The sequence below is a fragment of the Gouania willdenowi genome, chromosome 14, assembly GCF_900634775.1.
Source record: "Gouania willdenowi chromosome 14, fGouWil2.1, whole genome shotgun sequence".
NCBI lineage: Eukaryota > Metazoa > Chordata > Actinopteri > Blenniiformes > Gobiesocidae > Gouania > Gouania willdenowi.
Window position 1 is genome coordinate 18,518,772 of NC_041057.1, and position 15,448 is coordinate 18,534,219.

At 37.3% G+C, this 15,448-nt stretch overlaps 1 protein-coding gene across 8 annotated transcripts in view; it reads left to right on the forward strand.

Annotated features, from left to right (window-relative positions):
• Positions 1–15,448, forward strand: part of npas2 (neuronal PAS domain protein 2) — a 59,782-nt gene that overhangs the window by 24,089 nt on the left and 20,245 nt on the right. For 4 of the 8 annotated variants that reach the window (XM_028466523.1, XM_028466525.1, XM_028466524.1 and 1 more), the window contains 2 exons: positions 11,930–12,125; positions 14,567–14,623. In XM_028466523.1, the coding sequence (XP_028322324.1) occupies positions 12,070–12,125; positions 14,567–14,623 (113 nt within the window). In that variant the 5' untranslated portion in view covers positions 11,930–12,069. Of the gene's footprint in view, positions 1–83; positions 471–11,929; positions 12,126–14,566; positions 14,624–15,448 lie in introns of those variants that run through there. The other 4 variants (XM_028466522.1, XM_028466521.1, XM_028466527.1 and 1 more) reach the window with 2 other exon arrangements.

The following is a 15,448-nucleotide window of genomic DNA, read 5'->3' on the forward strand; positions in this document are numbered from 1 at the left end:
CACGTGTGTCCGTACAAAGTGGCCTCCTCGCGGGGCCTCTTCGCTTCCTCGCGGTGAGCGCAGGTCTGTGTCGGTGAGTCGGTGCCTGAACACAGCCTTTATGCTGCTGAGTATTGAGCTACCAGCTGACCTACTTTCTCTCTCTCAGCCACTCGCTCCTGTTTACAAGCCACCGCCAGCGGAGGATGTGAAGCTCTGCGCCTGGAAAACACACCGACACAACCAGCAACAGACTCCACCGCAGATATTTTCACTTTTTTTTTTTTTGGCTCTTTAAAGTGGAATATCAGAGAAACAGAGACGATAAAAGCCAGTGAACTTAAAGGCGTTGTTATGCAATGACCGCTGGCTGCATGGAGAGACGCTGTCGGCACAGCTCGCCTGCTATGCCGGACTTTTAGCGAGGAAAATGTGGGCTTTGATTAAAGTGAAGTGTGGAGGTTTATTTCGATTGAAGAGCTGCTTTCAAGGTACGTGAGATCTAAGCTTTCAGATTGGCTGACAGACGAGCGCGCTGCTCCTACCTCTATGTGATCAGTTTAGTGTCATCAAAGTTAACCCGTGGTTCTTGTTCATCACTCAAGCAGCCATGAATGTACCCAGTTCTGTACATTCCTCATAATTTGTATGTAACGAGGATTTACTGAGGCGATTTGACAGTGTTGCATATTTCCGAGCGTTCTTGAACGTCTCATATGTTTTCAGCCCAGAGTCATCCAGTGCCCTGCTTAGTGCTTACAAGGTTGGAATAAGAATAACCCATTTCCCCCAGTGTGCTAGTACACATGACCTTCCCCCATATACAAGAAACAAACAGTAAATAGATCATTGTCATACCACAATGAAATTATTCACTGCCACCAGTGAGAAACATGCTTAAATAATTACTCAACCTTCTTAGTCCAGGCTGATGTTACCTAACCCTGCAGGCTGGAGTCTGGTGGAGTTCACATTTCTTGTTCTTAAAGCTGTTTAGGCCTCTGACATGCAGCTGGTAGACCTTTCCATAAGCCTTGTGACATATATTAGGAATATATATATATATATATATATCAATCATTGAGTGAAATTCATTCATTTACTGTCCCATTTTTTTTTTTTTTTTTATAGGTGTACTTCCAATAAATGTGTTTCCTGTTTGCTTATCTCTGAAGGGGTACTTAACCTACACCAGGAATAGAAACAGAACACAGATATTTTCCCTCATAAATCATCACTGATGTGATTATTAACCCACCATTTGTCATGGGAGGTTTTTTTTTTTTTTTTTTTTTTGTTTCATACAAATCTGTTGACCTTATAATAAAGACATGCTTTTTATTTTTTATTTATTTTCTAACCTCTGGACGGCACCAGAGATTCTACTTCCGGTGAACATTAATAGAGAAGGAAAATGAAAGTATTTGAAGAAAAAATGATTTATCAAAGAAAGGAAACATGCTAAGATATCTTGTGTGGTTTTCTTTTATTAAAAGTAAGTGAGTTCATACTGAATCTAATGTCAATAGATACAGGACAACAAATACTCAATAGAAGACACTGACCTTTCATGGTATATACTTTATTTTATTGTTATTACTTTATTGTAATTCACTTCTCCTTACAAAAACAGTGACCTCAAATCCCCCAATCTCATCATTTATTTGGTGGATCATGATCGTGGTTGATATTTACTTTGACGTAGTTTATAATAATATAAGGTCTAAACATCTATAATTTGAACTCACAGTGTTGCTCTTAAGTTTCCATGGACGATGTGTGCAAAAGGTGTTTTTTCCCCGTTTGAAATATGAATGTGTAAGTGCTGTCAAACGATTACAATTCTTTATCACTTTTAATCGCATTCATTATTCTCGGTAATTCTGATTAACTGAACAACAAAGGCTCAATATTTGTTCCAAGTGCTTCTTTTAAATGAATATTTCCTTTACAAGGAAGCAGATATTAGGGCTGGGCGATTTTTGCCTAAAAAAAAAAAAGGGATTTTCCAATCTTTTAAAGAAAAATTCGAGTTTCGATTTAATTTTCCATCTTCACAGTAGCTTCAATTTTCTGATGAAGAAATCAGATAACTACATATTTTATAACATATAACATTAAAATTTAAAAAAATTATAAACTCTTCCCTAGCATAGTCTGATCTGAATCTGAACTTAAATTAAACCGAGTCATTTGTAGCTGCTGTGTCAAAGCTCAACTAGATATTCCTTACGTACTGTGAGTCAAACTACAAAGTCATAACAACATGATCAAGTATGATCTTTGTATTTTTAACGGCTACCAGCAGAGCATGCATTTAGCTAAGGCATTGTCAAACATGCTGTTATGAAGGAACACAGGGACGGAATGTGATTGTGTGCAGTGCAGGGAACATGTTGAAAAGGCAGAAGTCTCTCTTCTCGATCATATTTGTCGTACTAACTGTGGCAAGCATCGTTACTGCTGACTATATCTTAAGTTTCAAGCAGTGGTAAAACGCTCGCCTCCAACGCTGCTCACGGCTGATACTATAGTTACTACATTGTGTAAACAATCCAAAAACTAGTGACGATGGTGTTATCTTAAAGCTGCTACCCGGAGTTTCTGAGAGAACGTCTCGATGTCCCGCCCTCAATAGCTCTACTTCCTCCCCTGCCTGTACCAATCTACCAGAAGCTACACTTCTACGTTTGTGCAAGGGCATTGCGAAACATAACAAAGTCGCGTAGCTACAAAAACTACTCTTATTGTTAGAGTGGCATAACTTTTTGATTAAAACTTGTTTATTACCTGTCCATGAGAAATGTCGGCAAATCCTGGTCCGTTCGGAATCCTTTTAAAAGTCTCTCCACCTTTGAAAAGCAGCTCCGAGATAAATTCTGTTTTGCGGTCACGAAGACGTTTATCTACAAACTTACAAACCTTGTACCCGGACTTTTCTTTTCTTTTTTTTTTTTTTTTTTTTTTTTTTTAATTTAGCATGTTTTGTTCTTCCTTAATCAGCAGTTTAATATAGGTAGTGTCATACAAAATGCCCGTTTCCGAGCAGCAAAAAGCTGAGAAAACCGCCTTTTTCTTAAAAATCCTGTCAGTGACTTTGAAACAATTTTTTTTTTTTGCTTTAGTGACACCTCAACATTGGTTTCCTTCTACAAAACCACAAAAACATCACTGAGACCAGACTTTCGATGGCAAAGTTATTATTATTTTGCTATCTGGGTCAGAGTTGTATGATTTTCTTACTGTATTTTAGTGTTCTTCCAAGTGTCTCCCCCCGTCTCTCCCCACACATGCAACTTCCTCCTCCACCCGGACATGCCGAGTCTCACCGCTTAGGACATCTACAGAGAATAAAGCTCCTCACACACGAGAAAAACGATGAATAATCCTAACTTTGAGTTGTTTAATGCATGCTCATGCAAGCTCCTCCGCCCCGCCCCCTCAAAGCTAAAGCTAGCCTGCAGGCTAACACAAGGAAAGTTGTTGCTAGAGGTCTGGGAGGAGAAACACAGCAGAAATGCTTGATAAACAAGCAAGGCAAGTCAAATTCTTTTTAATGGGAACACTTTGGATTTGATGATGAAAACCTAGAGCAAAGACACATCACGTGCAAGAAGTGAACATACTTCATTTTAGCGTTTGAAGGATTTTATTTATGTTTAAAGAATATATTTTACATTGAATCTGGATTTCGTCCATTTGTACCCCTCCAGGCTCTTAAAGATTCACCCAAGTAGGAAGAAGGAAAGTCGATGAAGTAGTTATATATGATCAGGCACTGTAGATGTGGAACTTTTGTCCTTTGTTAAGGCTGACTCGATGGAAGTAAAAAGCAGACCAGGTGCATTATACAAGTCGGTTTCTAATGCCAACAAGGCAGTGTAAACAAAACAAGTCACTTTTCATCTTCTGACATACACTGGACTCTGCACTTCACCGCCACACAAAGCACACTCACACTTTATCGCGCGGGGGAAAACAACGACTCTTCCCGTATATGTTAGGCCTCAACTTCCCTCGATGTGGCAACGAGCTCGCAACGATACAAACAAACCCTGGACACCTTTAAAAAAAAAAAAAAAAAAAAACACGCAATTAACATGCGTTAAAATGATCGTTGTTGATAAGATAATGCGTAACGCAATAATAATGCGTTAAGTTTGACAGCTATAGTATATATAGACAGATGGTAGATAGACATGATTGCAGAATGGGTAAAAACTATCAAATAATAAACAAACTGGATGATAAACTGAAGTCACAAAGGTCTTTTCATTAACTAATTTAATATTTACAACTGTTGGTGCTCAATGCCAAAACCTGATGTTGTTAAGTACTGATTCCAGGCCAGATGCTCTCAAAGTTAAAGCAGCCTGACGTACTGAAGCAAACATTTCCAGACTGAAACTAAGCTTCTCAATTCCAAGTCAGTGCTTACCTGACAGCTTGAGCTGTCGGCTCAGAGAGGTGCATGTGGAGGTGGTCAGGTACTGTACTGTACGACAAGAGTCAGGCCTCACAGTTGGATTAGAAGGTACAGTATCTCTGAACAGAAAATTAGAAGCTTTCAGTGCTCCGTTTCATGGTTTTGAGGCTTGTTTCAAAATTGAATAATGCTGTTGTACGCAGTGAGGTAAAGCTATTGAAGAGTAATTTCTGCTCATGAGTATAATTTCAGTGTTGGTTGAAATCTCCAAAATGGTGATGCCCACATAGGAAAGGGATCATATGTGTATTTAAAGGCTAAAAGTTGATATGAGGATTTCAAAGACTTTTCAGACTGAATTTTTAGTTTGTTTTATCATTTATCTTTTGACCTATTATCTAATATGCATTAGATGATCAATTATGCTGCATTTGATTGCACTCGGAACCGGCAATATCCGGGTCGTCAATGTCGACCACCGAGGTAAATGCGTTTCAATCAGTAAGCTCGGAATACATGACTGGCTGATGTTCGTTTTTATATTTTTCAAGGAGCAAAAATGCCTGCTGGGGAAATACACTAGCTCCTTGAGGGTAAGAGAGAGAGAAGCGTCCTACACTTTAAGTAAGACTTGAACGCACCAGCGGTGAAAATCCTGCATGCTTCATTGAACCATAGACTGTAGAGAGTGCATTGAATTATACGGGTATCATTACTTATGCAGAGGGGTGTACAAATGATTAGAGTGTGAATAGAAATATCACTACAGAGTTATCCTGCACTTTTAGTAACACACATGCCAAATTAGACGGCACATTAAAGTAAAAGTTGAGGAGAAAGCTACTGTTTACGTCTAATGGAGGGCGCCGCCATTTTGCTAAAACATCATTCCGACCGACTTGGTCTGCTTGGAGTCGGAGTCCCAAGTTCAAGGGCCGTTTTTTTGCACTTTTCCGATTTGTTCTGTTTTTATTAATCCGGGTTCCGAGTGCAATCGAATGCAGCATTAGTGTTGACTTTATGCCAATAGAATTAATTGAAGTCACAAATTAACCCTTTTAATAAAAAAACTAAGCTAAACCTTTCTTACATTTAAAGTGACATTAACTTTGTCAGATATAAACTTTCATTCATTAAAAAAAAAAAAAAACAAGAAATACACCATTTCTGTTTGTGGAGAGTTATTCACAGCCGTTGTTGCAGCTTCTCTGTGTTGACGTGTGTCATGACTTTAGGTTTCCAGTAAAGGTTTTAAATGCCCAAAGGCATGAATGTAACTCGATGCTGATGGTTGTTTGTACTTGTTAACCTTACAAGGCGTGGTTTAACCTCATTAGTGCTGCATTAATAGCCAGGAGGAGTTCCATGACAAAGGAGTTGTGGAAGAAAAATGATAAGAACTCAATTGCCAAATACAATATTGCATTGGATTTTATATAGTGCTTTTTCATAGAAACTCAAAGCCCTTTACATTGATGTGCAGTATAAAGCGCTTCTAAACAATAGCACAGACTGGACGAACAAATCTGAAAATGTGAAACGCTGCTTTTCTGCTTTTCGTATTCCTGACTTTCTGCTGATAAACTAAAAGGTTCAGAGCCAAAGCACACTGCAAGGTTGAAATGACACATCACTCCATTATAATATCCATTATATATAGAGTAATAATGCATTTCTTATCTGCTAGACATTTGGAGTGACTAGAATGGATTTTACCAAAGGGAAATTGGTGCAGTTTGGGAAATAATGTTAAGTCGGTTTGAAAGTGTGAGTGATTGTTGGCAAACCAGTGAACACAATGATAATACAAATTAGGGCTGGGAAGATGAGCCTTTTTCCTTAGTCAGTTTTATGGGTGATATTGCGATTCTGATTCATTAAGTATTGCAATTTGATAGTAATTATTATTCTGATTTGAATTCCCTTATTTTCATCCAAAACCAAAGGTTGAATCATATACGTCTAGAAACAATCTATGAGCCATAGTTCCAAAATATAATGCATATCACCAGTCAGCCAGTCGGTCTGACATTTATTTTAATTGCACGTTCAGAAATTTTTATTGCAATTTTAGTTTCCTTATTTTCCTTATCCAAAAACAAACTAACCTGTGGTTCTATAGAGAAATATTGATTTTCTTTTTTTTTTTTTCCAAAAGATTTAAATCGCAATATATTGTAAATTGATACACACACACGCACACACACATCACTCCCCCTTTCCGATTTGCTGAGTCCAGTAGGATATTGAAACTAAGCCTAATGTGGTGGAATCAATCACTATGTATATCTATGTTACACTGAACTGTGGGTCACAATTAGACAAATGGGAAATGATCCGTGTGTGAGCGGAGTTAATTAAATAGTGAAGTGTTATCTCCTGCTGGCTGAAGTCTTTATAGAATTCAACACCTGCTGCTCAGCAGTCGCAGCCTCATCGCCTTGGGGCCTTTTTATTTGATTATCATACTTTACAGACAGCCTCTGAACATTGAGTACCTGTGGTACAGCAAGTTCAAGTTCAAAGTGTTACATTGAATCCAATACATTAGAGCATCATTTTGGATCATTTGCTGTAAAACGGCGATGAGCTCCATAGACGGATTACCGCAAGGGCAAAATGGGCCTGAGAGAACAATGGGAGCCCTTTACGTTCAGGGTTGTCTTTTTTATTTATTTATTTATTTATATATTCGAATTTTTGTGGTTTTTGAAAATGCAGTATGATAATAAAAATCAGATGAAAGTTATAATTTCAAATATTAATGTGTGACGTACCTGAAGAAATGCCCTCCTCCCCTGCCCGCTCTCCTGTGTGTGTGTGGAGGGTGTGTCGCTTTAGCACACCAGCCGATGTTATAGGACCAAAAGAAAGTCATTGTTCTGAACTATAAAGGCAGCACGCTGAAGTTTGCCTCCACAGATTGGTTGAAAAAGGTAGTTAAGAGTCATGGAGATTGCTTCTCTTTCATGACATTTAAGTAAACGCTATGTGGAGATTATGGATCGAGAGCTGACAGCTGATGCAGTGGCCAAGCGGTTAATGTATTTTTTTACAAAATCTAAAATCTGTATAATGTGACGAAGCAATAAAACGATGAACATGTATATGATCTGTCTCGCAAAAATAAATAAACACTTGAAATCCTGCGTCAATGAGAGAAACAACATCAATTTCCTTAGGTAAAAATCTCTTTTGCAACAGACGTCTCGCAAAATGCGTTGCAAAACTTAAGCAGCGCAGATTAGGGATGTCCCGATACAACTGTTTCACCTCCGATATGATACCGATTTTGCAGCCTTGCGTATCAGCCGATATTGATCCGATATGATATCCGCATTAATTATGCGTACTTTTATTACTTATTTTGTAGTGTGGAATGTTAGAAAAGGCTTGATCAAATGATATTACTCAAACAGAGAACAATAGTAAGCATAGGTTACTTTGTTGGAGTGTGATCTACCTATGGATAGAAGTGCTGGAGCGGAGAATTTTATTGGAACGCTTATATCGGTGATTATAGATGCAGTCCGATAAAATTAGATATTCGTTTTCTGGCTGATATCAGACCAATATCGGATCGGGACACCTGTAAGCGCAGATTTATGCAAAAAAAAGTAGTTTGTGCATCTGTAGCAGCAGATTCGAGAAGTTGTAACAACGTAGTTGTTTTTGTAAATGATAATTCGCACGAGTAATAAAAAAACATGAGTCTACACATTTGTGAATATTTTTTCCATGACTTCACATTCAAATCAGAAATCATGCATGTGTGAATATTTTCTTTGGGTTTAAATCTTAAATCTACAAATTGACATTTTTCCCCCATCATTTGTAATATGAAATTAATTTCACGTATGGGTAGATTTGTTATACACAAGCTCACATCACATTCTACAAGCTCTCTCATTTTGCAACATATCCACTAAATACTAAAGCTGAAATCTTGATGCTTCTGAATTTGATGTGTCGTTAAGAGGCACGCCGCGCCGCGTATGTCAGGAAACCCAGAGAGCTGCGCGTCAACGTAATGGGAAGAGTTCCTCGGTGCGCACACTGTATAGGCGCACACACACAGACGAATTGAAACACACGCACACGGATTACGGACACACAGATTGCGTAAGCGCACACAAAAAATGTTGCATTAGAATAATGGCCCCCAGTGGTCATCATTATCCATCTATGAAATATTTGTGATTAAACCCAGTTTTTTTAAGTAGACTCTCTGAGAGTAAAACATGGACAGAGAAGGAACAGACCAAGTACATAATTACTGTAAAGACAGTGTCAAAGTAAGTCATTTATTCATTAGAAAACACAACTTTTGACAAAACAAAATGTTAATTCTCCTCTCGATGTAATAAAACACAGTTTTCTTTAATTGGGATTTAATCTGCAGTCTCAATGGTGGAAAAGATGGACAGATGATGGCCATGATGTCAGACGGCACAACTAAGATTTTGCCCATTTGTTTAATGCGCACAGTGCATTTATTTTTATTTTCTAATAAAACCAAAACATTGACTAAATTATTTCAGCAATACAAACTGTTATTCCACGTTATCTTGTTACTTTCAGGTGAGAAACGATTAACACTTTTTTGTTAAGCGTTCTTAAAACAAACTTGAAAGGCTTTGTTGAAATTGTCTGCAAGGGATGAAGCACAATGTATTTGTTGACCACATTCAAACTGTAATAATATGGAATCAGAATCAGTTTTATTTGCCAAGTACAGTTTAAAAAACAATTTAGCTTGGTGGATGGTTCGAATAACAAAAAAACTAAAACCGGAAACACTATAAAAGCAAAAAATAAATAAATAAATAAATAATAATAATAATAATAAATATAAAGGATAAAGAATGGATATTTACATATATACAAGTACTATATAATGCACTAGAATATATGATGCTGTAGTCCAGTGGTTCCCAACATTTTCACAGGCCCGTACCCCTTCAGACATTTAACCTGAAAACATGTACCCCCTACTTCTTCACTTAAAAACGTAGTAGTGTAATGCCATATACAATGTAGCCCTACAGTGAATTTCACCTATGCTGTTGAGGAATAATATATAATATTAATAACTAGAACATTTGCATTTCCTGAAAAAAATGCAGTGAGGATTCAGATGCTGGCCCTCGTTGCACTGCATTAGCTTAGCATTATCTAGCGTTAGCCTAACAATAGCATTAACCTAGCATTAACATTAAACAGTAATAGCATTAGCCTAGCATTAACATTAGCCTAACATTAATATTGACCTAATATTAGCTTTAACATGGCATTGTCATTAGCCTAGCAATAGCATTAGCATTAATCTAACATTAGCAATAACATTTACCTAGCATTAACATAGCAATAGAATTAGCCTAGCAATAGCATTAACCTTGCATTAAGAGAGACAAGCTTTGATGTAAATTTTTTGTGTTCAAAACAGGGGATGGGACCTAGATAAGCAAACTGCTTCCGCTTCAAAATGGTTGCTAAGCAGCTAACCTCATACATGGAACAGCATAATTATGATAAATATCAATCTGGTTTTAGATCAATCCACTCCACTGAAACTGCTCTTCTGAAAGTTTCTAGTGATGTGATGATGGCCGCTGACTCTGGTCGTTACACAGTTTTAGTTTTACTTGATCTGACAGCTGCCTTTGATACTGTATATCATAGTATACTGGTTGATCCACTCAAATCTGAGATCGGGTTTTCTGGTACTGTTCTCCAATGGTTTACCTCTTACATTAATGGAAGAACCTTTAATGTTGCTATTAACGATGTTTTGTCCAATATGTCCAACCTGTCATGTGGAGTAGCCCAGGGCTCTGTTCTGGGGCCTGTTTTGTTTTTATTGTATCTGATGCCTCTTGGTCGGTTGATCCGGGGTTTTAAAAATGTGTCTTATCATTTTTATGCTGACGATATCCAGTTGTACTGCTCCTTTAATGACTCAGAGTTTCACTTTTTATCCGAGATCTTAGACTGTATATCCTGTATCAAAAACTGGTTGTCGTCAAATTATCTCCAGATAAATTCAAACAAAACAGAAACTCTGATCATTGCTCCTGATAAAAACATCCCTCTAATTAAAAACTCTCTTGGTGATCTGAGCTCATCTGTTAAAACCAGCCTCAGAAACCTTGGGGTTGTTTTTGATCAGTCCATGTCTTTGGAGGGACATTGTCGTCAATTGACTAAAAACAGTTTTTACCACCTGAGAAATATATCAAGTGAGGCATCTGTTATCAAAATCAGATCTGGAACTGGTCATACACGCATTTATATCATCTCGTATTGACTACTGTAATTCTGTTTTTACTTGTTTTAATAAGTCGACCCTAAACAGACTCCAGATCGTTCAGAACGCTGCTGCCAGACTTTTAACTGGTGCTTCTAGAACATCCCACATCAGCCCCATTCTTGCTACTCTGCACTGGCTTCCAGTTAAGTTTCGCATAGAATATAAAATATTAGTTCTCACGTTCCGAGCATTACATGGTCAGGCCCCTAAATATATCTCGGACTTGTTGTGCCCCTACTCATCAGGGCGATGCCTTCGGTCTTAAGGTCAGGGTCTCCTAAAGACCCCAAAAACTAAATTTAAAACCAGAGGAGACCTGGCGTTCCAGGCTGTAGCTCCCAGACTCTGGAATAACCTGCACCAGTCTCTCAGGGAGCTCAACTGTGTGGACACTTTTAAAAAACTGCTGAAGACTACACTTTACAGTAAAGCTTTTAGTTAACTGGATTTTAATTTTTATTTATCCTTTAATGTTGCGGTTCTTATGATATTTATGCACTCTTGTTTTATTATTCTATTGTGTTGCACTTGTACTTTTACCACAACTCTGTACAGCACTTTGTGATTTTATCTGCAAAAAGCGCTTTATAAATAAACTACTTACTTACTTACTTCTCTCGTCTCCTTTTTCGACATGTACAAAACAAAAACAAAAAGTAATAACAAAACTTCTGTGAATGCAACCATGTCGCAAATAAACTGAATAGATAAATTAATAAAATTAGCTGCTATATTTATATTCTAGTTTCCAGTGTTGTCATTGTTTTGAATGTTCATTCACGTACCCCCATGACAATTTGGGTACCCCACTTTGGGAACCTAGGCTCTAGTCTGTTCATCACTGAATACAGTTTTGTGTGATTTAGTCAGTCTGACTAAGGCTCCTTTTGATATTGTTGTTGGCTTTATAATAGATGTGTCTGCTCCGTGTTGTTTACGTTGCCATGTACAAAGGATGGGAAGAAGGTGGCTGTGCTGCACTCTCCCTTTTGAATGCTGGGTTATCAAAAGAGGTGTCATCTTGAGACGTTCTATCTGGGTCAGGGGAGCTTGTCTTGTGAAGTGTCACTATTGTTTAGTGATGGAGCACTGCACGTCTCTTTTACTGCAGTATTGACATTTTTAATGCGCACCGGTGTGGCTTAACTTAAACTAACCTTTTGTTTGTTCCACTACAGTCAGGATGGTTTATGCATGTTTATCTCCTTCAACAGGTATTGGTGCATCTTTGGTGGATTTAAGGTACTGGGATTTAGTGGACTGGTGGAGGTTTTTCTAAAAGTGTTCAGAAGAGGTCGGCACGAATGGGACTTGCAAGACTTCAGGAAGTGCCTGGTTGGGAGAAGGAGTGAGTATGGACAACCTTTCTGACTTCGGAGGCCCCTGTCCGTCCACCCACAGAGACTGGGAGTGAGTATCAACTTTTGAAATGACTTCCTTTCACTGAATGACACTCATGTTACAGTTAATTATTTTTTGTTAAATTTAACTTAACACTGGTCGTTTTTCCGTGTACCGCTTGCATCTGCTTTTTTGACGTGTCACCAATTTCTAAATCGAGTCTGTAATATGAATTAAGGGTGTTGAAAAAAATAGATTTTCACGATATATCGTGATTTTTTTTTTTGGGTGCCGATTTTAAATCGATTTTTTTTTTTTTTCTTTAATCAATTTTAAAAATATATATATATTTTTGTTTTTCTTTTTGTCTTTGCACTTTATTTTCCTCATACTTCTCAGGTCAGTGTGTTCAGTGACATAAAGCACACATGCAATATGTATGCACAGGTGTTTTATTTTCATATGTTCAGATCAGTGTTCAAACTGACACAATATGATTATTTTTGTGTATTGTCAGTAACACAGGGGGGTACTTTATCCTTTATGTTACAATGCCTTCAATGTGTTGCAATGGTTACTTGTTGCACTTTATTTTATGATGGCAGTGTGTGAAACTGCATTTTCTTTTTTTCAGTGAAAATGTGCAAAAACACTAATGATAAATAATAAATGGGACGTTTTGAAGCAAATAGTTTCGTTGTCCTCTGAATAATCAATATCTTCTGATGAACATATACAGAAACTTTTAATTTTGATATTAACTGGGTTGAATATCGCAATATATCGCGATATGGCGATATCGTGATAATATCGTATCGTATTGGTACGTAACGTATTGCAATATCCTTGCCAATACTCGCCCCTAATATGAATATGTAAGAAAAATGCATTTCCTACACTTCAGCATAAAATGTCAATAATGTTCCTATTAGTCTCTAAACAGAATGACATGAATGTCATTAAATAATCAGCCCTGTTGTGTTTATAATTAAAATAAATAAAAGACATTCCCTCTGAGCTTTAAAAAAAAAAAAAAAAAAAAGCAACCCCAAAGGTCAGAGTCTGAGTTCTGAGCATTCCCTGGCAGCTTAATATTTGCCCTGTTCAGGTCAAAGTCTTTCTTTGGGTTAGGATGTTTACATATGACACAGCAGTTTATGGCGGTTTATCTTTGTTTCAATTAATTAACATGTTATAGTACGTATACAAATCCTTGTTCATGGATGTTTGCCAGATAGAAAGTCCCTTTTAACTGCTATTTAAGCAGACTACCAAAGCATATGAGCCTGTGATTAATGGTAGCTTAAGCCAAAAAATACACATTTGGATCAGGTCATTTAGATGCCACAATGACCTGGTAAATATTGGGGGAAGTTGGAAGTTTAAACTGGGGTACCAGGTCATTCAAACAGATTAGTGACTGAGCATTTTCTCAGTCGAGTCAATAACCGTTTGGCCTTTAAAGGGTGAGTTAAATAACGAGAATATTTTCTTCGTTGTTGTATCTTTTTGTGGATGGTAAATAATAGAAGAAGCAAGTTAAGATTCTGTCACAAAAATCGAGTGTATATTTAAGTTGTTTAAACAGTTTGATGAGTTCAAAATTGTAATAAATCTGCGGAACTACAGATCTATAAAACGTTCCTGTCTGCATCGATCAGTGTCGATCAGCAAGTAAGGAATACGGAAGTGTGAGAAACGGGAGGATTGGACTCATTTTTTGCATGAATGGAGCAGATCCAGGCGCGTGTGGCAAGTAACGGTCATTTAAAAGATACAAATACAGGCTATTCAGTCGGTGTTTTGGGCTGGGTTGTCTTTGCTGACTCATGTCCTCCACCAAAAGCTGGAAAAACAGTCATGTGAGTTCTTAACATGGACAGGCAGAGCAGGTCAGCTCTGATGAAATATTCCTTTACATCTTCTGGATCAATGCATGAATTACAGTTAACACATGAGAGAAGAAGGCAAGCAGACAGTGACAGTGTGATGCTTTGGAGAACACTTTGAAACTTTGGTTCTTTTAAAAAAAAAATTACATTTTTACAGCTACCAAAGCACTGTTCGGTCATGCTTTTGTTTGAGTAATTATTTAAATGTCTCTGAATGCACAAAGCAGGAACAGCTCAGGTTTGAGGAGGTTACACCTTGCAAGTTGCGGGATGTACGGCAGATACCACAGCACACCTTCAGAAGCCATGTCTCCAAGGGTCAGGGATGTTTTGCCTCCAAAATGGAAATATGACCAATATTAGGCACATGGATATATGTCACAGATTGTATTCTTATATGTCAGAGAGAGATAATGACGCATTCTAGACTAGACACGCTAACGTAACTAATCGGGATATTTACAGACAGTTGATTTATCAATGTTGCGTTTCAAATATTAGCCTGTGTGTCGTTCACCTGAGCAGATCGATCAGTGACCCTGCAGTTATGAAACAACCCAACTTGCTGGTTTTCTAATTGTGGGAGGATCCTAATGTGACATATCTGTCTGTTTTCAGTACCAACAGCTGTGTGGATGACTTAATCGATGAGGATGAGAAAGACAGGGCAAAAAGGTACTGGGTCCACTGCATGTGCTTATGTTTGCTTTGTTTACTAATTTCCTCTGAATAAAATGTGCACATTTAACTCGTTTGTTTAAGATGAAAAATGTTTATTTGGCTCCGTTTTGTTTTAATTCTCTTTAAAGTTTAATGTTTTTACTTTTTTTTTTAATCTCCATAACTGTGAATTCCTCTGTTTTATTAGCCTACTTAATATCTGGCGCCTTATTATCAAAAAGCTCCTCCTTGTTGTGTACACATTTTTGTGAAGAAACAAAAAGGAAAGAAAGCAACAGGCACACCACGAGTGATGAGTAAAAAATGAATGAATACCTCATTTAAATCTCCAGTGTTACTTATTCATACTTGACTGTTGTTCAATTCCATTTGTCTATACTCTGCTTGCCTTTCATGTTTTCCCTTTTTCAGCTTTTTTAGTCATTTTTTTTCTTTTTGATTGGATTTTTTTGATTTGACCCATTTATTTTTGAACACGTAAAAACAAAAACAATGCATATGAAATAAAAAGAATGTCACAAAAACAAGTTGATTTCAGAAAAAACAAGTCAAAAACGCAAAGTGAAATGATTTCAATAAAACATTTACATGTTCAAAAAGGGAGTAGGAAGAAGTCTGATGTAATGAATCCTTCCTCTCTTATACCCAGTATAACCAATTTATCTATGAGCTACTTATGTATACGTACACATATATGCACCCATACATATGTATACAGATGTACACCTATACATACAGTATATACATAAACAATGTACATACAGTAATATTATATACTACTGGGGATGTCCCTATACAACTTTTCCATTTCCGATATGA